This window comes from Megalobrama amblycephala, linkage group LG13 (assembly GCF_018812025.1).
Source record: "Megalobrama amblycephala isolate DHTTF-2021 linkage group LG13, ASM1881202v1, whole genome shotgun sequence".
In the NCBI taxonomy this organism is placed as follows: Eukaryota; Metazoa; Chordata; class Actinopteri; order Cypriniformes; family Xenocyprididae; genus Megalobrama; species Megalobrama amblycephala.
The window spans coordinates 38,985,314-39,010,144 of record NC_063056.1 but is presented as its reverse complement, the minus strand read 5'-3'; the positions used below and the strand labels follow the sequence as shown (position 1 = coordinate 39,010,144).

General features: G+C 36.4%; 2 protein-coding genes across 3 annotated transcripts; one reads left to right on the top strand and one right to left on the bottom strand.

Annotated features, from left to right (window-relative positions):
• Window positions 1-3,950, bottom strand: LOC125243164 (leukocyte elastase inhibitor-like). Its single transcript, XM_048152574.1, has 7 exons — window positions 2,955-3,950; window positions 2,628-2,804; window positions 2,351-2,500; window positions 2,147-2,264; window positions 1,686-1,828; window positions 1,430-1,597; window positions 1-448 (listed from the first exon to the last, which is right to left on the bottom strand). The coding sequence occupies exons 2-7, from the start codon at window positions 2,793-2,795 to the stop codon at window positions 35-37; spliced, it is 1,161 nt and encodes a 386-aa protein (XP_048008531.1). The 5' UTR covers window positions 2,796-2,804; window positions 2,955-3,950; the 3' UTR covers window positions 1-34.
• An 8,764-nt stretch (window positions 3,951-12,714) lies between these two features.
• On the top strand, window positions 12,715-16,985 carry LOC125243163 (leukocyte elastase inhibitor-like). Of its 2 annotated transcripts, XM_048152573.1 has the most exons (8): window positions 12,715-12,825; window positions 12,976-13,152; window positions 13,280-13,435; window positions 13,522-13,639; window positions 13,959-14,101; window positions 14,190-14,357; window positions 15,147-15,248; window positions 15,331-15,502. In XM_048152573.1, the coding sequence occupies exons 2-8, from the start codon at window positions 12,985-12,987 to the stop codon at window positions 15,367-15,369; spliced, it is 894 nt and encodes a 297-aa protein (XP_048008530.1). In that variant the 5' UTR covers window positions 12,715-12,825; window positions 12,976-12,984; the 3' UTR covers window positions 15,370-15,502. The 2 variants fall into 2 exon arrangements, with proteins under 2 accessions (XP_048008530.1, XP_048008528.1); XM_048152571.1 differs by having other exon boundaries at window positions 15,147-16,985.
• Window positions 16,986-24,831: the final 7,846 nt, after the last annotated feature.

Below are 24,831 nucleotides of genomic sequence, written 5' to 3'. Positions count from 1 at the left end.
GTCATCTAGAATGATCACTTTATCATCACTATCTTCAAGGAGAACTCAAGCGTCCATAGAACAGAATGGCTTTGGAGGGATTATGCCGGATGAAGAACAGGAACGGGTGGTCTGCAGTAAAGGTTTTTGGGGGTGAGGGTAATGAGGTTATTCCCACACCGACGATGGCAGTGGCTGCAGACGCTTCGGTTCCTTCCTCGTTGACTTCAACAAAGGCTTTATGAATCACCTTCGACAGCACCAGGTCGTTGTTGGAGGACATGCCTGAAAGATTCACCTTCAACGGGTCAAAAACGTCCTCCATTCCCATGCTGATCAGAAGACTCTTCATGTCGTCATAGGTTACCTCAATCTTAAATTTGGGCAGAGAGACTTGAACTTTCTCTAGATTCATCTTGCTGGGTTTGGTCCACTCCATGAGCTTCTCGTAGGTCACTGCCTTTTCGAGCTGGATAATAACAGAGACATGTTAATGTTTGTGTATTTGTATAAACTGGGGTCTGTTTGTACAGCATCAATGATGTGATGATTATTTCAGCCATTTCATTCAAACTTGAATACACCTCTTCAATGGCTTAGATGTATGCAATATATACCCTGTAAAAGCTGATATATGAAACAATATATCAGTGATATTTTTTTAAACTGAACAGTTTATTGACATTAATACAGAACATTTTTCAAAAAAAAATTCATCCAAAAAATAAAAAAGTGCATATGTGTGAGTATCATATTTGATACATCAGGCTTTTATGGCTCATATGATATAGTGAGAATATGGAGAAAAAACAGCTCACTTTTATTCACAGGCCCAATTATGCAAAAATATGCCATTTGGTGCAGATGCTGATATTTATATGGCCAAAAAGTAAGATGAAATGTTGATGCTTGTAATGTAAATCAGTGCGATCTTTATAAAAGTACAGCAGACTACTGACATGAAATGCATTTAAATATCAGTCATACTCTACAATATGTCTTAGTAGGATGATATTTAAATGCTTAGTTTTATGATCAAAGCTCTGTAGTTTCAAAACATATAATGCAATGCAATACAATGACTGAGATGAACAAATAAACGCTCATCAAAAGCTTGATGGATCATATTTTATACTTGCATGATTTTTATATATATAAAACAAAATATGGATAATCAAGTAAACCAAAATTGCTTCAGTCCAGTAAGTGTTCATCGAAAACACATGACTTTATAAAAATCAGTAAAGATTTCACAATAAAAGACACGTGAACCACGACCTGAATGATAATTTTCAGCAAATTTCTGATCAAGTTGATCATTTAATGGCCCAGAGGAAGAAATTTGCATTAGAAATTTGCATTAGAAATATGACACAGCACATTTTATAGGGTTAAACGGCAACTACAAATAATGAAACACCCCATACTAGCAGAATCTGTGCTGTCTCACCTTCTGAAGGCCAGTGGTGTCGTCTTCCATCTCGTTAGGAAGGATGATCAACATACTGAGATTCTTCCCAACATATGGCAGCTCCAGAACCTGACTGTTCATCTCTGGGATGAAGGCCAGAGGAAACTTTTCCTCTTGATGCATCATCTTCACTGGTTTAGTTTGAATCTGCCAAACATCAGTGGAAACACTTTATGACCCCTCAGATTTCATCATGACTGTTAAAAATATATCAAAAAAGAGCTTGAAATCTCACCTTGTTCATCTTAAACTGCGCATCTCTGGTGGCTTCCTTTGGGAATTTCTTCTCCCAGTTCCCCTTGAAGTAGATGGCGTTCACCAAAACCAGTTTGGTCGATCCATCGACGCTTCTTGGTGGCAGCAAGTCCTTGATCTTCTCTAAATTACAAATGGACATTGTTCACTTTGAGAAGTGATTTGAATTGATTCAGGAATAAATGAATTTAACACTATATTGTTACTTAAATCTAATTCAATAAACACCTTTAAAGCATCCGTCTCAAAGTTCTTATGGAAATGGCCAAAAAAAGTGCATTAAAGTCAAAGATTTTAACCTCCAAAGAACTATACAGCTCAGCTCAAGCAACCCTATAAAGCTGCATGTGGCCCTAGATTTTTTTATTTATTTATTTAAAAAGCAGCAAAAAACAAAACAAAACAAAATTATTTGTAGATTTAGCTCATGCTGGATTTCACCTTGTGTTTTTTTCTCCACCCATTTGTTGATGGTGACACGAGCAGCCTCTGATTTGGTCTTGAAGTCCACCTTCTCCAGTCCGGCTTCATAGTATCTTTTTGCATCATTGAGGAATTTCTGTAATACAGCAAATCGATTGAGGTGCAAATGATATTAGAGCTGAGAACATTTCCAGAACCTCCAGTGAATAAACTGAGTCTCACCTCAACAAACTGGTAGGATTGCTCTCCATAGAGGCGGTTGGCAACACTCAACACATACGGGACTCCTGGTTTGTTCAGCTCACTCATAAACTTGTTGAAGCTGGAATGAATTTGGTCCTCTGAATGATGAGGATTTTTAAAGCCCAAGACCTGCACAGCATTAAGATAACCTCACTGTTTTGATAAGTTCATTAAAATACAGCATATGATAGTTTAAAATACTGAACATGATGATGCATCAAACACACAGACATTTAGAATTCTGAACGACTGTCACCTGAATCATCTGAGCTGCTGTGTTTCCTCTTGCACCGAGCGACACCATGGCCAGAGCTGAGGAGATGCTGACAGGAGAGTAGAACACATTTCCTGATGCGTTTACTCTGCTGATCTTCTTGAACAGGTTGAGGGAGAACTGAGTGTTTGCTGCAGACAAAGCCTCCATTTTCACAAGCTAGAAAGAAACTGTAGTATGAATAACAGCAGATTGAAGGTGGACATGTCTTCCTCATGACACACAATTTAGTTCCATTAGATCTACATTTTATTACTGTGTGGGTTACTATTTAAATTGCATGCATAAAAGTACCCCAGAAAGCATTACCTAGAGTAATCTGTAGAAACGATGAAGCTTCAGTGTGTCCGTCTGTCCGAGGTGAATGAAGCGATGGTTATGTGTGTCAGTCTAATAAATGCTGCCTCACCCTAAAACGGCCAGCCTTTAGGCCAAATCAGCTTGTAACATCCCTTAAAATTATTAAATGAATGTTTATCCACCAGGAAATGCATCAGACTAAAATTACGTGATTCATTCTTCATTTGTTTATAATAAGTAAAACCAATAAATAAAACTGTGTGTATCTGAAGAAACTAACCTGAACTCAAGAAAGATACATGATTAATTGTATTAATTATAATTAGTCATTCTTAATCATAATGTGTGTAAAACCCCAACATCGATTAACTGATGAGGATTGGAAGTAGGTGTCTCTGTGAGACTTTTACAAAACATAAATAAATTATGTTCCTTATCACCACACACCCAAAGCACAAATCCTTGTCCAAACAATTTTTGCATTACTAATTTTTGGTGTTCATGTCAGTTGGCTGCATAAAACAGGTCATTTGTTGTGGATACATGTATCATGAATTGCGTTCTCCAACATGTTCTCCAACCAATACAACCATATAGGTCGTTTGTCACTTCCCTGAAATATGACCCATAGGAGCATTTACTAAAGTTGCACCTGTATCGACAACAGAACACTTTCATTTTAATGCATTGTTCCCTTTTATCTGCATCATATTTTGGGTTTAGCGTAGCTCAATTGGCAGAGTATTGCAATAACTATGCAATCATGCGATCATGCAATCGTGGGTTCGATCCAAGGGAATGCATGTGATCATAAAGTGTATATGCACTATAAATCACTAAGGGTAGGTGTAGGTGTTAATAGAAAAATGAGTTTTGTTAAATGAAAATAAACTCCACACATTGCATTTAAATGAACACGAATTTTGATTGGTAAGGACAGTCATACAGTACAGTCCAAAAGTTTGAAACCACTAAGATTTTTAATGTTTTTAAAAGAAGTTTCGTCTGCTCACCAAGGCTACATTTATTTAATTAAAAATACAGTAAAAAACAGTAATATTGTGAAATATTATTACAATTTAAAATAACTGTTTTATATTTGAATATATTTCACAAAGTAATTTATTCCTGTGATGGCAAAGCTGAATTTTCAGCATCATTACTCCAGTCTTCAGTGTCACATGATCCTTCAGAAATCATTCTAATATGTTGATCTGCTGCTCAAGAAACATTTAATGTGTACAATTGTACAAAATATTTGTGTACAATATTTTTTTTTCAGGATTATTTGATGAATAGAAAGTTCAAAAGAACAGTGTTTATCTGAAATCTAATCTTTTGTAACATTATAAATGTCTTTACTGCCACTTTTGATTGATTTAATGCATCCTTGCTGAATAAAAGTATTAATTTCTTTGATTTCTTTTCAAAAAAATAAAAATAAAAATTCTTACTGACCCCAAACTTTTGAACGGTAGTGTATAATGCTACAGAAGTTTTGTATTTCAGATAAATGCTGTTCTTTTGAACTTTCTATTCATCAAGGAATCCTGAAAAAAAAAGTACACAACTGTTTTCAACATTGAAAATAATCATAAATGTTTATTGAGCAGCAGATCAGCATATTAGAAAGATTTCTGAAGGATCATGTGACACTGAAGACTGGAGTAACGATGCTGAAAATTCAGCTTTGATCACAGGAATAAATTACTTTGTCAAATATATTTAAATAGTACACAGTTATTTTAAATTGTAATAATATTTCACAATATTACTGTTTTTTACTGTATTTTTAATTAAATAAATGTACCCTTGGTGAGCAGACGAAACTTCTTTTAAAAACATTAAAAATCTTAGTGGTTCTAAACTTTTGGACTGTACTGTACGTAATTTCATGACGACAGACGTAACACGACACAGTCGTTATTTTTACGCCGCTAGAGGGCGCATGACTTTAAAACGTAAATATAGGTCGTAATAAGGTGCTTGAAAAACGACCTATAGGGTCGGGGTTTTTTTGGAGGCTGCGAATGCTCTGATTACTCAAGCTATTTATGGACTCTGCAGTTAATATTAACACTATAAATTACTATTAAATACCTTGTTTGAGGTGTATCATAAAGCCTACATGATAAAATGTTGGTAATGCGTATGTAACTGTGCGTAATTTATTTATTTGCCAAACGACAGTAATTTTCTTTAAATCTGCCAGTTACGGAGACTTCCAGGAGAGCTGATCTACAGCAGCTTTTGTGCCTTCACGCTTTTGTTATGGAACGTCATCACTGTCCCGCGTTCTCATTGGTTTGCTGGCCTATGGGGGATTTCATGGGCAGGATAAGCTGTGAGCGGATCGCTCACCTAGAGGAAAAACGAGCTGTTGCTGCCACATCTCGATCACCGAAAATCACATTGTATTTGATACAATGGGGGGAATACTATTTTCATAGTATTTCACTTTCTCCATAGGGAAATTTTATTTTTTAAGAAAATGTATAAATTGTTTAAAACAGTCCTTCTGTAACTATCAGAGGATGTTGATCAATGTGCATTGTTAAAGGCATCAATTTGCATAATTTCAACTTATTTTTTTTAAGAATACTGATATTTTTATTTATTATAGCCTACTTATATTTATTATAATTGCATTTTACTTTTTATTTATAATATGCTGCTAATACTAATTAGATTATACTTATTTTTATTTATTAATTTAAAAAGTACTTCTAGCATACATTTAAATTAACGCCATTGTGTTTCTTATTTGTTGTGTCTGATTTAGATCTGTGTAATGAACTGAGACGTTTAAAGGTGAAGTATGTCGTTCCTGTGACACTAGCGGCACCTAGTGGACTTAACAAAATACAGCATATTTTGCAAACGCACCTTTTCGCATGTCACGCCTCCATCAACTCAAACATGACAAAAGCTCTTACGGTTGCTTGTGAAGGCACGTTTCCACAGGTAAATATAGGCTTCTTTCAATAAAAGGTCCAACATATTAGAAATACTTTTCACTGTGTTGCTATGTGTCATGATGAGTAAGCAACTGAGTAAACTAACACTGTTTCGAGAATGCATGTTTCGCTTACTAGCTAAAAAACCCATTCAATGTAACTGCATTGGTTACATTTTTTACATGACGCACCACTTACGAGCATACCTGGTTAAAAAAGTCACCGCTCGCCACTGATATATATATTAGAGATGCACCGATACTAAATTTCTCTGCCGATACTAATAGCCGATTATTCAGAATGATATTGGCCGATACTGATACCGTTTGTTTTTTCTTAAGGAAAAAAAATCTCTTCCAAATAATGTTGCAAACTATACAGGGAACCCTCTCATTTGGTACACAATATTAGAGTTTACAATTAACAACAGAGGTATATTCATCTGCTGTTTATTTTCAGATACTGTATAATAAGTACACGCAAATAAAAACTGAAATGTTTGTATAAAACTTGGTATCACATAAGGTAGTTTTCATAAGCACTTCATGGCAAATTTACACAAATATATAAGCGCCTCTCTAGTGTTTTTTATATATAGATAGCTAAGGAACTGTGAACAATGGAAAACATTCCTGAGGTAAATTTGACATGATGTGACATATAGTTCACAAGCTGTTTTATTGACGTCTTTCCGCGGTTGAAGCACAAATAAAGTGATTACATGAGACATGATACATTCCGGAAAGTTGTACTATATCTTTCAACATACCTTTGATGTTCATGCATATTTTTCGAGATATAACCTGTATTGAAGACGAAGAAAAGACTCATGCTCTGCGCTGCCACCTGAACTGAGGCATTACAGCGTTCTGACACGTCACATTTAAGAGCGTCAAAACACCATTTATTGTTTGAATTTCATGATTAAATGTGATAATAATAGCTTTTATCAGCCGATACCAATGGTTGGCCGATACATTGGTGCATCTCTAATATATATATATATATATATATATATATATATATATATATATATGTGTGTATATGAAGAGTTCAGATGCAAAAGCCTCTAAGTGCCATCTGAAATTTTCTTCTAAAATGAGCTTGTATGTTTATGTTCAGTTATTTCACTTTAACGGCAATGAAAAGGACCTATTAATTGCCATGAAAGTGAAATTACTGAACCTAAACATACGAGCTTGATAAAAATGCTAATTTTACAAGGAAATTTAGAGGCTTAGAGGCTTTTGCATCTGAAGTCTTCATATATATATATATATATATATATATATATATATATATATATATATATATATATAAACAGTAATATACCATTGAAAACAATGCATTCAGGGTAATATTGTTCATTTTCTAAAAAAGTGGCCTTCTGCAATATACTGTGAATTAACAGCACTCCAGGTCGGCACACTGAGGCTGTGTTTCAAATCACACCCTATAGCCTCATTCATTATTCCCTACATTGGTTTACTAATATAATCCACTTCAGACAGTAAATGAAAACAAATGAGTGAATTTGGACACTGATGAACACCTGCTGTTAACAAGCAGAATCACTGAAAGAAAGAGAAACAAGAACAGAAAAGTTAAAAGATATTAAATCTCCCAAGATCTGATTACAGTTTTTTTCGATTGCTAAACGACAGTGAGCACAACTGGAGCTACATGTGCAAAACTCTAACTACAGTCTGCACTACCAACAGTCACCTGAGCTAAACAGTTAACACATGACTCAAAACAGGCTCAGTGCAGCCAAACACTATGCACAACCCTCACTGTGATAACACACACTGTCACTCAGAACACACTGAGAGTAAAAACACTAGCATCAAACTCCAACACAGAAAATACAAACTTTTCATCTTTACAGTTTGAACAATTTCAGTGACTTCATACAAAGTAATATTTTCTTCAAAGAAAAGAGTGACATTCTTTCACATGATTTATTTAAATTTTTAGAACATAATTCTTTAAGGTAAATGAAAATTAGCAGTTTGGTTCAATAGTCTGTAGTAATTTACGGAATTACAGTAATGAGAAAAAAAGGTAGAAACTAAAAGTACATACTGTAATTCAAACAAATAATTGAGGGACTAATCCTGCAAAATTGCAATCAGCAGTGTTTGAAAGGCACAAGGCTGAAATCTATTGTGTTTTGAATGTGTGGTTCACAGTTTTGACAGCAGAGTGTTAGCATTTACAGTTTTTTACAGACGCTAGGACACATTTCTCAATACATAGGTCACTTTTGCAAAACTCTTCACACAGTTCTCCTAACCAACTTTCAGCTTGGCAAAGCAGTTAATTTCACATTCAAAATGCACTACAACTACCAAAACACTTTATTCAGGTCTCAAATCAACTCATTCTTCCAGAACACTAGCAAAGTTTGACAGCCGACAAACACACTTTGTCACCCACAAAACAGTGACCTAAAAAACACTAACAACATGTAGCATTATACAATGTTTTGTGTAAAACAAGGACACATTTCTGTTTATAATTCACTGCAATATATGTTACTGGAATAAATCAGACATGATGCAGAATTCGTCGAGATTTTATGTCGTTTATTTATTTTTATTTTTTTGCACTGAGTAATTCCAAAATACAAGAATTTGTATACACACCATCCACTGATACAGATACAATTCAATTGTTTTTATAGCATTTAATTTTAAGATTTAAAATATATTTCATTAAAATATTACTGTAGGAATGTAGCAAATTACTGTCTTATTCAGTTTTGTATTATGTTATTGTTTTGAACATAAGTTTAACAGTTTTGAAAACAGTATGTAAGCATGTGCAAATTGGCATGTACGTACAAAGAGTTTTGGCAGTTGTTGTGTCTGAGTGAGAAAAGAATTCATGAAATTTGAGAGATGTAGTCATTGAATGCATTTTGTACCAAAGCAATGATAACTGATCCTCAGTTTAGTCCACATAGACTTCTGTTGTGCTCACTGTGTGAAGAGTTTTGCAAAAGTGACCTAAGTATTGAGAAATGTGTCCTAGCGTCTGTAAAAAACTGTAAACAAAGTGCTGTAAATCCACAGTGTTGTGCAGGTTGTGGTTAAAGTCATGGGATAAGTGTGTAGAGTTTTGAAAACTGTGTTCAAGCAATGAAAAATGAACTAGAGTTTGGTCCACATGAACTGCTGCTGTGCAGACTGTACTTAGAGTTTTGCACATGTGACTCCAGTTGTGCCCACTGTCGTTTAGCAATCAAAAAAAACTGTAAGCAGCACAACATTGATAATAAATCAGTGATTTCAATGATTTCTGAAGGATACTGTGACTGAAGACTGGAGTAATGATGCAGAAATAAATTATATTTTAAAGTATATTAACATAGAAAACCATTGTTTTAAATTGTAATAATATTACTGCATATTTGATCAAATAAATGCAGCCTTGGTGAGCAGAAAAGATTTCTTTCAAAAACATTACAAAATAGTAATGTGTCCAAACTTGTGACCGGTACTGTATATCTGAGCATGCACATATTTAACATTGCCTAAATGCAATTGTATTTATCTATATTCATGTTTAATACTGTCACATGCATTCATTCTCTATGGAATATTTTCCCATGAGAAAATTTGTTTATTTACTGCCAGGCCGATGTTGTACATACAAATGGTTGTGAAATAACTAAGTCAGAACTGGGAGTAACTGGGAGTGACTGTGAGGTTTGGGCATGTAAGTGTGAACACATGCTTTCACCATCATACAGTAGGGCTGATGTGATCGGAGTGTTGCGCTGGCTGTGGGTTTGTGCCAAATATAATGTTTTAACTTGAAACCAAGACAAAAGTTTTCAGGTTTTGGCTTTTACGGTTTTCTGACACATTTGACAAATTAATTTCCAGCAGTAGTTTTGCAGTCGTTCATGCAACGGAATATTTTTTAAAGTTTTTTAAGATGACGATATTTTACTTACAAAGACCAGCATCTAGCAGATTAAATATTTTAGAGCTCAGAACAACTAGAAATATCTATACTCAATATGGACTGTCTGTGTGTGTGTGTGTTTGTGTGTGTGTGTGTGTGTGTGTGTGTGTGTGTGTGTGTGTGTGTGTGTGTGTGTGTGTGTGTGTGTGTCATGTAAAGCAGACTCAGTAAAAGTAAAGGCATTTGTCTGCAAACTTCAGACATGAATATAAGCAGGGTCAGGGATGGATTATGATGTGGGATGCCTCACTATGGGTTCAATGTGTTGTCGTCTACAAAAAAAATGCTCTTTTCTTCTAACAGTCTAGATAGTTTTGTATCAAATACAATGTGATTTTCGGTGATCGAGATCTGGCAGCAACAGCTCGTTTTTCCTCTAGGTGAGCGATCCGCTCACAGCTTATCCTGCCCATGAAATCCCCCATAGGCCAGCAAACCAATGAGAACGCGGGACAGTGATGACGTTCCATAACAAAAGCGTGAAGGCACAAAAGCTGCTGTAGATCAGCTCTCCTGGAAGTCTCCGTGGCAGATTTAAAGAAAATTAATAAATGGCAAATAAATAAACTACGCACAGTTACATATGCATTACCAACATTTTATCATGTAGGCTTTATGATACACCTCAAACAAGGTATTTAATTGTAATTTATAGTGTTAATATTAATTGCAGAGTCCACGAATAGCTTGAGTAATCAGAGCATTCGCAGCTTATATGGACTGCACGCCACTGATTTTATATATATATATATATATATATATATATATATATATATATATATATCTTTTCGTCGACTGAGAAACCAAAGACTGTTAGTGAGAGGGAACGCCTCCCAAAACCCGTGCACGAGTATTGGAACACGAGTGTTTGTTTACCACCGGCATTCGCTGTGTCGTGTTAGTGGATTCATTATGTCGGACTCACCGCAGGTAACTCATAATCTGCAGTTGTTACTCCTGTCTCCTGACAAAAACATTGCATGCGGCGCCTGTGGAGTGGAACACAAGGAACATCATGGCAGTGATTGACAAGCCAGAGGGCCAATCGTTTATGCGATGACTAAAATAAATGGGACCAAACGCGATTGAATGTAAAGGTTTGTGTCTCATTATTCTATTAATAACTACCGATTGATTTTGCATTTCTATCAGAAAATTAGTGTCATTGTAGTGGTGCAAATATCTAAGCTATCTACTTCAAATCTCAAGGTTAAATCAGAAGTAAATTTTTTGTAAAAATGTTTCTGTAACAGCTGCCAAAAATAGTATATAGCTCCACTGTGGTTTTTAACACATTTAAAAAAAAAAACTTTTCAAAACACCCCCCCCCTGGTTTTTTCACAAATCGCACCCTGTATATATATATATATATATATATATATATATATACACACACACACACATATATATATATATATATATATATATACAGGTGCTGGTCATATCATTAGAATATCGTGAAAAAGTATCTATATTCTAGATTCCCTACATTTAAAGTAAAACATTTCAAAAGTTTATTTTTTAAATTTTGATGATTAGAGCTTACAGCTCATGAAAGCCTGCTGAGGCACTATTGAGCCTTCAGATCATCTGTATATTGTTGGATCGACTGTTTCTCATCTTTCTCTTGAAAATATCCCATAGATTCACGGGTCTGGCATGTTGGCTGGCCAATAAAACACAGTAATATCATGGTCAGCAAACCACTTGGTTTTTGCACTGTGGGCAGGTGCTAAAGTCCTGCTGGAAAAGGAAATCAGCATCCCCATAAAGCTTGTCAGCAGATGGAAGCATAAAGTGCTCCAAAATCTCCTGGAAGATGGCTGCATTGACTTTGCACTTGATAAAACACAATGGACCAACACCAGCAGACGTCACGGCCCCCCAAATCATTACTAACTTCAGAAACTTCCCACTAGACTTCAAGCAGCTTGGATTCTGTGCCTCTCCAGTCTTCCTTCAGACTCTGGGACCATGATTTCAACAATGCAAAATTTACTTTTATCTAAAAAGAGGACTTTTGACCACTGTTCACTGTCCAGCTCTTTTTCTCCTTAGCCCAGGTAAGATGCTTCTGACGTTGTTTCTGTTTAAGAAGTGGCTTGGTAGTCCTTTTCCTGAAGATGTCTGAGTGTGGTGGCTCTTGATGCGCTGACTCCGGCTTCATTTGACTCATTGTGAAGCTCTCCCAAGTGTTTGAATCGGCTTTACTTGACGGTATTCTCAAGCTTGCTGTCATCCCTGTTGCTTGTGCACCTTGGCCTACCCAATTTCTTCCTTCTAGTCAACTTTGCATTTAATATGCTTTGATACATCACTCTGTAAACAGCCACTCCATTCAGTAATGACCATCTGTGACTTACTCTCTTCTCTATTGGGTTATATTTATATTATATAATTTAATCACATATAAACAGGCAATTCATGATACATGTATCCACAATTGACCTGTTTTATGCAGCCAACTGACATGAACACCAAAAATTGTTTGGACAAGGATTTGTACTTTGGGTGTGTGGTGATAAGGAACATTATTTATTTATGTTTTGTAAAAGTCTCACAGAGACACCTACTTCCAATCCTCATCAGTTAATCGATGTTGGGGTTTTACACACATTATGATTAAGAATGACTAATTATGATTAATACATTTATCATGTATCTTTCTTGAGTTCAGGTTAGTTTCTTCAGATACACACAGTTTTATTTATTGGTTTTACTTATAATAACCAAATGAAGAATGAATCACGTATTTTAAGTCTGATGCATTTCCTGGTGGATAAACATTAATTTAATCATTTCAAGGGATGTTACAAGCTGATTTGTCCTAAAGGCTGGCCGTTTTAGGGGGAGGCAGCATTTATTAGACTGATACACATAACCATCGCTTCATTCACCACGGACAGACGGACACACTGAAGCTTCATCGTTTCTACAGATTACTCTAGGTAATGCTTTCTGAGGTACTTTTATGCATGCAATTTAAATAGTAACCCACACAGTAATAAAATGTAGATCTAATGGAACTAAATTGTGTGTCATGATGAAGACATGTCCACCTTCAATCTGCTGTTATTCATACTACAGTTTCTTTCTAGCTTGTGAAAATGGAGGCTTTGTCTGCAGCAAACACTCAGTTCTCCCTCAACCTGTTCAAGAAGATCAGCAGAGTAAACGCATCAGGAAATGTGTTCTACTCTCCTGTCAGCATCTCCTCAGCTCTGGCCATGGTGTCGCTCGGTGCAAGAGGAAACACAGCAGCTCAGATGATTCAGGTGACAGTCGTTCAGAATTCTAAATGTCTGTGTGTTTGATGCATCATCATGTTCAGTATTTTAAACTATCATATGCTGTATTTTAATGAACTTATCAAAACAGTGAGGTTATCTTAATGCTGTGCAGGTCATGGGCTTTAGAAATCCTCATCATTCAGTGGACCAAATTCATTCCAGCTTCAACCAGTTAATGAGTGAGCTGAACAATCCAGGAATTTTTAAACCGTATGCGTTGAGTGTTGCCAACCGCCTCTACGGAGAGCAATCCTACCAGTTTGTTGAGGTAAGACTCAGTTTATTCACTGGAGGTTCTGGAAATGTTCTCAGCTCTAATATCATTTGCACCTCAATCGATTTGCTGTATTACAGAAATTCCTCAATGACACAAAAAGATACTATGAAGCCAGACTGGAGAAGGTGGACTTCAAGACCAAATCAGAGGCTGCTCGTGTCACCATCAACAAATGGGTGGAGAAAAAAACACAAGGTGAAATCCAGCATGAGCTAAATCTACAAATAATTCTTTGGTTTTTAAGGTCAGAAAAATGTTTTTTTTTTCAAGGGCCATGTTCAGTTTTCTCGAGTTGAGCTGTATAGTTCTTTGGAGGTTAAAGTTTTGACTTTAATGCACTTTTTATTTGGCCATTAAGTTTACATTTCCATAAGAACTTTGAGACAGATTCTTTAATAGTGTTTATTGATTTAGACTTAAGTAACAATATAGTGTTAGAGATTCAGTCAACTCATTTAGTCCTGAATCAATTCAAATCACTTCTCAAAGTGAACAATGTCCATTTGTAATTTAGAGAAGATCAAGGACTTGCTGCCACCAAGAAGCGTCGATGGATCGACCAAACTGGTCTTGGTGAACGCCATCTACTTCAAGGGGAACTGGGAGAAGAAATTCCCAAAGGAAGCCACCAGAGATGCGCAGTTTAAGATGAACAAGGTGAAATTTCATGTGCTTTTTTGATATATTTTTAACAGTCATGATGAAATTTGAGGGGTTATAAAGTGTTTCCACTAATGTTTGGCAGATTCAAACTAAACCAGTGAAGATGATGCATCAAGAGGAAAAGTTTCCTCTGGCCTTCATCCCAGAGATGAACAGTCAGGTTCTGGAGCTGCCGTATGTTGGGAAGAGTCTCAGTATGTTGATCATCCTTCCGAACGAGATGGAAGACGACACCACTGGCCTTCAGAAGGTGAGACAGCACAGATTCTGCTAGTATGGGGTGTTTCATTATTTGTAGTTGTCGTTTAACCCTATAAAGTGCGCTGTGTTATATTTCTAATGCAAATTTCTTAGGCCTCAAAATGATAAAAAATTTGCTGAAAAACTTTCACACAATCTATTGCATGCATTCTGTCATCTGATTTATCGTTTATATTTTTTAGCAAGTAAAAAGCTTCAGCTGGGAGAACAACAATGTTCACATTCAGCTCGTGGTTCATGTGTCTTTTTTCACCTTGAAATATTTACTGATTTATATAAAGTAAATGTAAGAATAACTTATATATTATTTTGATGAACTCTTACTGGACTGCAGCAACTTAGGTTTACTTGATTACCCATAAATCATCATAAAATATGGTCCTTCAGGCTTTTGATGAGTGTTTATTTGTTCATCTCAATCATTGTATTGCATTGCATTATATGTTTTAAAACTACAGAGTTTTAATTATTAAACCAAGCATTTAAATATAATCTTACTAAGACATTATAGAGTAATGACTGATATTTATATGCATTTCATGTCAATAGTCTGTTCATCTGTTATAAAGATCTCATTGATTTACAATACAAGCATCATCATTTTGCCATTACAATATCATAATCTACACCAAATGGCATATCATTGCTCAGTTTGGGCCTGTGAATAAAACTGGGCTGCTTTTCCTCCATATTCTCACTATATCATACTATATGAACCATAAACAGACCCCAGATTATACAAATACACAAACATTAACATGTCTCTGTTATTATCCAGCTTGAAAAGGCAGTGACCTACGAGAAGCTCATGGAGTGGACCAAACCCAGCAAGATGAATCTAGAGAAAGTTCAAGTCTCTCTGCCCAAATTTAAGATTGAGGTAACCTATGACGACATGAAGAGTCTTCTGATCAGCATGGGAATGGAGGATGTTTTTGACCCGCTGAAGGTGAATCTTTCAGGCATGTCCTCCAACAACGACCTGGAGCTGTCGAAGGTGATTCATAAAGCCTTTGTTGAAGTCAACGAGGAAGGAACCGAAGCGGCTGCAGCCACTGCCATCGTCGGTGTGAGAACAACCTCATTACCCTCACCCCCAAAAACCTTTACTGCAGACCACCCGTTCCTGTTCTTCATCCGGCATAATCCCTCCAATGCCATTCTGTTCTATGGACGCTTGAGTTCTCCTTGAAGATAGTGATGATAAAGTGATCATTCTAGATGACTGTGTTCCTCTCATAAATAAAGTCACTAATAAATAATTGAGTGAAATTGTCTGTATGCATTTACTTTAACAGAGTAATTTAAGATTCATGATACAGTTCTGTGCAAGATACAAAGAATATAAAAATAATTATTTTGGATTAATCTGTTCAACATTTAGTTTTTTGTGTGAAAACTAGTTTTTTCTTATACTGACCATTCTTGGCATTAAGTGTAAAAGAGGAAAAAGAAAGCTATCAGTTGTCAGATGCTTTTATCCGTAAAACCGTAAAAGCCAAAACCTGAAATCTTTTATCTTGGTTTCAAGTTAAAACATTATATTTGGCACAAACCCACAGCCAGCGCAACACTCCGATCACATCAGCCCTACTGTATGATGGTGAAAGCATGTGTTCACACTTACATGCCCAAACCTCACAGTCACTCCCAGTTACTCCCAGTTCTGACTTAGTTATTTCACAACCATTTGTATGTACAACATCGCCCTGATAGTAAATGAACATGAACGACACAAATATGAAACATATTTTCACATGGGAAAATATTCCATAGAGAATAAATGCATGTCACAGTATTAAACGTGAATATAGTTAGTTTTCATTTAATATAATTATGTTTTACTGTGAATTTTCTGACATTGCATCAATTAATGTTGTTCACATGCACTAATTGTATAGACTTTTTTTTTAAAGGATGTTATTACTTCTAGTTTACTCCTACAATTGCATTTAGGCAATGTTAAATATCATGTGCATGCTATATTTATAAATAGAGTGAAAGTACAAAGCAATATGGCATTTGTCAGATGCTACTATCCTAAGTGGTTTACAGTATTTCAGTGACAATGTAACTGGAGCAACCTGATATTAAACACACACACACACAGTGACTATAAATTTGAGTATAAATATAAAGTTGCTTTATATTTGCTATCTCTAAAAAAGTAATTCAAATAAGCATGAACAACTGCAAAACTGGACATGCATTTGTCAAATGTGTGAGAAGAAAACCTCAAAGCCAAACCCTGAAATCTTTTGCAAGAATATCTTGTGGTTTGCAGATTCATAACTAGCATTTTTTGGCTTCAAATTATAATCTACTTGGCACAAAACCAAAGACACACCGATTACACCAGCAAAAGCATGACTCACAGTTCTGACATTATTTACCTTTACTTTAAACAGGCAGGCCTAATTACATTCACAACTGTTCCAATGAACAACGTCAGCCTGACTGACAGATATATGGCTGTAGGTTATATGAATAAGAACAAATATGAACACTGCCACATTTTATGTCTAAATCTAATGGGAAAATACTTCATATAAAACACATCACTAAGGCTCGTTTGAGAATTACATTATACGCAGAAATGATCACTGCCAGATGCATTTTTTTAATATTAATTTAAAACAATGGCACAACCCGGATTCTGGAAATGTTGGGATGTTTTTTAAATTTGAATAGAATAAAAACTAAAAAAAACCTTCAAATCACATGAGCCTATATTTTATTCAAAATAGCACATAGATAACAAATGTTTAAAACAATTTTATACACAAAATGAGCTCATTTCAAAATGTGATGCCCGCTACAGGTCTCAAAATAGTTGGGACGGGGGCATGTTTACCATGGTGTAGCATCTCCTCTTCTTTTCAAAACAGTTTGAAGACATCTGGGCATCGAGGTTATGAGTTTCTAGAGTTCTTGCCTGATATGGGTTTCCAGCTGCTGAAGAGTTCGTGGTCGTCTTTGACAAATTTTTGTGAAAGATCTGGACTGCAGGGAGCCTAATTCAGCCCCCAGACTCTTCTACGACAAACCCATGCTGTTGTAATAGCTGCACTATGTGGTTTTGCATTGTCCTGCTGAAATACACAAGGCCTTCCCTGAAATAGACGTCATCTGGAGGGGAGCATATGTTGCTCTAAAACCTTTATATACCTTTCAGCATTCATAGTGCCTTCCAAAACATGCAAGCTGCCCATACCATATGCACTTATGCACTCCCATACCATCAGAGATGCTGGCTTTGAACTGAACGCTGATAACACGTTGGAAGTTCTCCCTCCTCTTGAGTGTAAAATTTGGACTCGTCTGACTATTTTCCACTTTGAAACAGTCCATTTTAAATGAGCCTTGGCCCACAGGACATGACAGCGCTTCTGGACCATTTTCACATATGGCATCCTTTTTACATGATAGAGCTTTAGTTGGCATCTGCAGATGGCACGGCGGATTGTGTTTACCGACAGTGGTTTCTGGAAGTATTCCTGGGCCCGTTTAATAATGTCATTGACACACTCATGCCAATGAGTGATGCAGTGTCATCTGAGGCCCGAAGAACACAGGCATCCAATAAAGGTCTTCGACCTTGTCCCTTACGCACAGAGATTTCTCCAGTTTCTCTGAAACTTTTGATGATGTTATGCACTGTAGATGATGAGATTTGTGAAGCCTTTGCAATTTGATGTCGGGGAACATTGTTTAAAGTATTCCACAATATTTTTTATGCACTCTTTCACAGCTCTACCCATCTTTACTTCTGAGAGATTCTGCCTCTCTAAGACATCCCTTTTATAGCTAATCATGTTACAGACCTGATATCAATTAACTTAATTAGTTGCTAGATGTTCTCCCAGCTGATTCTTTTAAAAATTTCTTGCTTTTTCAGCCATTTGTCGCCCCCGTGCCAACTTTTTTGAGACCTGTAGCAGGCATCAAATTTGAAATGAGCTCATTTAGTGGATAAAAGTGTCTTTAAAAAAGTGTTGTTATTGTTCTGTATATCATTTAATTTTATGCAAAGCAACATAAACAAGGGTGAGTCACCTAAACGAGTGTCGCGTCGGTCTTTTCGCGTGATGGAAACATCTGAAGCTTGCATAAAATTGTATGATTTTATTCAAAAAGATACAGAATATAAATACTTAAGGTGTTAAAATATGTTAAAATATAACTGTTCACTGCTTGTTTATTAAGACAGGTTATGGAGTCAGTCACAGCATATTTCGGCAACGAGTGAAACGCAGGTGGCGGTCTGAAGTTAGAAGATCCCCCGCCGAACGCGAGCCATCTCCGGCACGAGATCCAGTGCTGTTACAGTCAAATCAGAACAACAGAGACTGATCGATTACACTTCAATTACTTCTAAATGTTTACTTTTTACTTCTAATATTTGTTAAACAAGCTTTAATATAGGCAATATGTATTAAAAACAATTATGCTATACTGTAAATTATGATCGAAAATAAAAGAATTATCATGCAAACCAGTGGTTGTGTGGAGTACTTTTAAAAAAGTTTACAAGATTTAAGTTAATCTGTAAATATTAATTCATGTATGAAGTAAACAATAAGCTAGTCTTATAATAAAATGAGTCAAACCATCATGCTGGGTTAAATCGACCCATTAACATGTGCTATATTTACCCAGCCCTTGGGTTGAAAACACACAAAATTGGGTTGTTTTTAGAGAGTAATGTACAATACTACAATACCATGGTTTTATGAAGAACAGAGGCAGGAAAGTTTTCCACCCCGTTGTAAATAAAGAACAGGCTGAACAAAACCAGCCAGCACATAAAAAAGATATGCAGGAAACCAAAAGTTGACAATCTCCTGTTGAGTCAGAATGACAAAGAATCCTGTGATGATAAATGGCACATATAGGATAATCGTGTTCATTGTTGTTATCAGAATAAGATAAAATGCTCTTTTCTTCATGTGGTTTTCCTCCTTCCTCTCTCTCCTCCTCTCTCCTGGTCCTGACTGCTTCAGAGCTCTGAGAACAGCCACAAGACAAAACAACTGGATGGAGAGGAAGAGGATGAATGAAGTTGAGAAAAACCATACGTATGGCTCGGTTTTGAGAGATACTACAATAAAGATGCAGAACAACAAACAGGTGCCGAGAGTGATTATCCAGGCCGCAGTGCAGCAGATCACTCTATATCTGAGAGGTTTGCACTTCAGAAAGGTTACAGGATGAACCACTGCCAGGTAACGCTCAACAGAGATCAAACACTGAAACATAGGACGACCAGTGATGCCTAGTCCTTGAAGAAACAGTGTAAATATTGTGAGATTTGAAAACAAATATGACAGTAGGCTGAACATTGCATTGAGGCTGCTTCCCATCTCACAAAAAGACAAATTAAGGACGAAGAACTCTGATGCAACTCCACTTCCTGCTCCTGTGATGATGAGCCAAATAACATAGGAGTGTGTAGGAAAACCAAACATGAAACTGATGCCAAAGATAAAAATTCTCCGACTGTCCACTAGCTCAAAGAAAGAAGTTGTCGATGATTCAGGTGTGGTGAAGTTTACTGTAGAGTTATTCATCCTCTCAGCTCAGAATGCCACAAGTATTATTTAGCTATAGATAATATTGCAGCTGTGATCTACACACAAAAAAAAGAGAAGTGTAAATGCAATCATATACACACATAAGATGATTTTTCTGATTGTCCTTGTGTTTACATGGACAATCAAACCATATTATAGAAATTAAAATCAAAAGTTTATCACCTGAAGAGTGAATGTCCAGTCTCTTTGTGCTGTTTTGTAGACTCACTTCACAGCTGTTACAGAATATATTTGCATGACTTCATCTGCTACACATCACAAAAACCCACCAGATATGCAAATATTAAAAGTGAAAAATGAATTTGAAAAAACACTTCACCTGTTAGCACTGACAGGTGAAGTGAATAACACTGATTATCTCTTCATCACGGCACCTGTTAGTGGGTGGATATATTAGGCAGCAAGTGAACATTTTGTCCTCAAAGTTGATGTTAGAAGCAGGAAAAATGGGCAAGCGTAAGGATTTGAGAGAGTTTGAGAAGAGCCAAATTGTGATGGCTAGACGACTGGGTCAGAGCATCTCCAAAACTGCAGCTCTTGTGGGGTGTTCCCGGTCTGCAGTGGTCAGTATCTATCAAAAGTGCTCCAAGAAAGGAACAGTGGTGAACCGGCGACAGGGTCATGGGCGGCCAAGGTGGGGAGCGAAAGCTGGCCCGTGTGGTCCGATCCAACAGACGAGCTGCTACGTATGGAGCTGCATAGCCGCAGACCAGTCATGGTGCCCATGCTGACCTCTGTCCACCACCGAAAGAGCCAACAGTGGACACGTGAGCATCAGAACTGGACCACGGAGCAATGGAAGAAGGTGGCCTTGTCTGATGAATCGCGTTTTCTTTTACATCACGTGGATGGCCGGGTGTGTGTGCGTAGCTTATGGCACCAGGATGCACTATGGGAAGAAGGCGAGCCAGCGGAGACAGTGTGATGCTTTGGGCAATGTTCTGCTGGGAAACCTTGGGTCCTGCCATCCATGTGGATGTTACTTTGACACGCACCACCTACCTAAGCATTGCTGCAGACCATGTACACCCTTTCATGGAAACGGTATTCCCTGGTGGCTGTGGTCTCTTTCAGCAGGATAATGCTCCTGACACAAAGCAAAAATTGTTCAGGAATGGATTGAAGAGCACAACAACGAGTTTGAGGTGTTGACTTGGCCTCCAAATTCTCCAGATCTCAATCCAATGGAGCATCTGTGGGATGTGCTGAATAAACAAGTCCGTTCCATGGAGGCTCCACCTCGCAACTTACAGGATTTAAAGGATCTGCTGCTAACATCTTGGTGCAGATCCCACAGCACACCTTCAGGGGTCTAGAGGAGTCCATGCCTCGACGGGTCAGGGCTGTTTTGGCAGCTAAAGCGGACCAACACAATATTAGGAAGATGGTCATAATGTTATGCCTGATAAGTGTATTTTTGAAATAAACAAACATTTTTGACAAGGAAAATGACTTGATAGTCTAATGAATCATACATCTCTTTAGAGAAATTATACTCTATAACCATGTTTTGATTTGTAATTTCATCAGACATGACTGGCTTCTTTTGAATAAGATTGATATTGTTCACCAAGCAACATTTGAATTACATTTATCAACTAACAATTAACATCAATACAAAGGCTAACACAAAAAACAATTATTGTTATATAATCTTATTTCGCTAAACACATAATCAGTCTTCTCAAACAATACTCATAAATCTAAAACTGGCCTGAACGGGTGCAACACATTTAACACCTGCAACACATTTTAAACGCAAGATGCTTTATGAGCATTAAGATACGCTGATTCATTATGCTCTGATGCTTCATGAAGCAGTGTTTTGAAATCGGCCATCACTATATAAGTCGTTATTTTGGGTTTTTTTGGCGCACCAAAATATTCTCGTTGCTTTATAATATTAATATTGAACCACTGTAATCACATTTAGATGTGTTTTTAGTACATTCATGGATCTTGAGAGAGGAAATGTCATTGCTCCCTATGCAGGCCTCACTGAGCCATCGGATTTCAACAAAAATATCTTAATTTGTGTTCTGAAGATGAACGAAGGTCTTATGGGTGTGGAACGACATGAGGGTGAGTAATTAATGACACAATTTTCATTTTTGGGTGAACTAACCCTTTAAGTATGAGAAAGATTCAATGGGCTATATAAAACTTTTTATATATTTCTATATATTTATATTAAAGGGCGTAAGGATTCATTTTCTGATCTCTTTATGAACTTTTTTAAGCATCAAAGTTACAAATGCCTAGGCTGTCTAGACAGAAAGCTCTCAGATTTAATCAAAAATATCTTAATTTGTGTTCCGAAAATGAACGACGGTCTTACGGGTGTGTAACGACATGAGGGTGAGAAATTAATGACAGAATTTTCATTTTTGGGTGAACTAACCCTTTAACGGTCCCTGTGGCCATGTTGAACTGAGAGATGAGTCATGTCTAATCACACTTTCATCACTAGATGGCGTGAGAGTTCTTTTTACCACAGTCTGTTCACCACAGTGCTTTAACTTGTGTGTGTGTGGCTAAACTTGTGTGGGTCAATTTCAATGTCCCTATGTAGGCCTATATAGTGAAATATTATGACAACCGACTAGTAAGGACATTTTACTTGTCTTCACTAGATTAAAAAGGTTAATAAATTGGCCAAAACATGTTTTTAATGTTTCTGTGATGGGTAGGTTTAGGTGTAGGTGATAGAAAATATCGAGAAAATATAGGTGATAGAAAATATCATTAACCTATGGAAGTCTATATGCAATGCCCTCACTAATATAGTGAAACAAACGCGCGCGCGTGTGTGTGTGTGTGTGCGTGTGTGTGTGTCAAATGAATAAAATTAAATGGATAATATTGAACAAATATTGAACCCATAGTGAGGCATCCCATATCATAATCCAAAATAAAATGGATTATGATGTGGGATGCCTCACTATGGGTTCAATATTTGTTGTATAAAAGTGTATTGTACAGGAATGCATCAGTTATTGTGTCTTTGATCATGTGCAATAATTATTTAGACTTTAAGCTTGATATTTTTTTAAAGGATGTTGTTATTAATGCTCCTAGTTTAATTTTTATATATAACTGCATTGGCTGTGTTAAATATCTGTATATTCTCTCCTCTAACCCTAAATCTACCTTTCACAGAAAACGCATTGCATTTTTAAAATTTCAAAATGTTTCAAAATTTTCATGATTCTGTATAATTTATAAGCTGCTTTCCTAATGAGGACCAAAAATGTCCTCTTAACATAGGGAATTCCTGATACACACACACACACACACACACACACACACACACAGTCCATACTGATTATAGATATTGCTCTAAAATATTTAATCAGCTAGATGCTGGTCTTTGTAAGTACAATAGCCTAATATGTTTTGAAAATATTTAGTTACCACGAACGACTGCAAAACTACTGCTGGAAATTAATTTGTCAAATGTGTCAGAAAGCTGTAAAAGCCAAAACCTGAAATCTTTTATCTTGGTTACAATGTAAAACATTATATTTGGCACAAACCCACAGCCAGCGCAACACTCCGATCACATCAGCCCTACTGTATGATGGTGAAAGCATGTGTTCACACTTACATGCCCAAACCTCATACAGTCACTCACAGTCACTCCCACGTTACTGACAGTTCTGACTAAGTTTATTTTAAATCAGGCAAGTCACTTCAAGTTCACTACCATTCGTAGCATCTGCCTGACGGTAAATGAACAAATATGAACATTGCCACATTATATAATGCAATCTCATGGGAAAATATTCCATAGAGAATGAAAGCATGTCAAGGTATAAAAACATATAGTTAGTTTTAATTTAATATAATTTTGATTTACTGTGCATTTTCTGACAGTATAGAAATGTCTCAATTAATGTTGTTCACATGTACTTATAGGGGTGAGACGGTACACAAAACTGACGATTCGGTACTTATCTCGGTTTTGAAGTCTTGGTTCGGTTTGGTACAGTTCTGTACAGCAAGGGGAGGAAACTAAAAACAAAACAAACAAAAACATTTTTTAATTAAACAGTAGTTTTACCAAACAATTTGTGTCTCTTTCTTTAAATTAATTCAATTATATTAAACGTTTCTTAAGGATTTTTTTTTTTTATTATTTCTGCTAATGCTAAACTATATAGGGAGCCCTTACTTGCACAATACTATTAAAGTTTCAGAGCCCAAACTTTTAGCCTAAATTCAGTTGCTTTTTATTTTTAGATATAGTAATCAACACTCAAATAACAAATTGTATGCAAACTTGTAAACTGCACATAAGGCAGTTTTTGCATTAACTTCTAAATGTTTTTACTCTTATTCGTTGTTGAAATATAATCATTTACACAGTGGCTGTCATTTTCATGACAGATTTAATTAAACATACATTAAATAATCAAGACATCACTAACAATTTAAGTAAAATATATAGGTTAATAGTGCATATATTTAGCAAAAGATTTAATTTCCCTGGCGAACTAACTATGTGGACTCGCTTGAGGTAAATGCTACGTGACAGTGTTTACAAGTTGTTTTATTGACGTCTTTCCGCCATTGAAACATTATATGATACGTTACTGTTGTATTGTAGCTATCTTTCAACATACCTTCAGATGTTCATTCATGTTTATTCTGTAAAGAGAAGAGATGATCGCGTTCACTCCCGCTCAGCGCTGCCGCTTGAAATGAGGCGCCTGTACAGTATTTCTTATCGAAAATAACAAAACGCAGAGATTATTGCGACTATTGGCGGTTAATGGTGGTTAGGCTACAATGCTCTATTTGTCGTGTAGATCCATGGGCCATGGCGGGGCAGGGCAGCAGAGGGCGCCATTGCGGTACATACCGTGG

Bases quoted from the DNA above. Each gene is read 5' to 3' on its own strand.
- LOC125243164 (XM_048152574.1), bottom strand. From the start codon at position 2,795: ATGGAGGCTTTGTCTGCAGCAAACACTCAGTTCTCCCTCAACCTGTTC. The intron at 1,829-2,146 runs GTGAAATCCAGC...TTTGTAATTTAG, and splicing joins GGTGGAGAAAAAAACACAAG to AGAAGATCAAGGACTTGCTG. The intron at 1,598-1,685 runs GTGAGATTTCAA...GATGTTTGGCAG, and splicing joins CGCAGTTTAAGATGAACAAG to ATTCAAACTAAACCAGTGAA.
- LOC125243163 (XM_048152571.1), top strand. From the start codon at position 12,985: ATGGAGGCTTTGTCTGCAGCAAACACTCAGTTCTCCCTCAACCTGTTC. The intron at 13,436-13,521 runs GTAAGACTCAGT...GCTGTATTACAG, and splicing joins AATCCTACCAGTTTGTTGAG to AAATTCCTCAATGACACAAA. The intron at 14,102-14,189 runs GTGAAATTTCAT...AATGTTTGGCAG, and splicing joins CGCAGTTTAAGATGAACAAG to ATTCAAACTAAACCAGTGAA.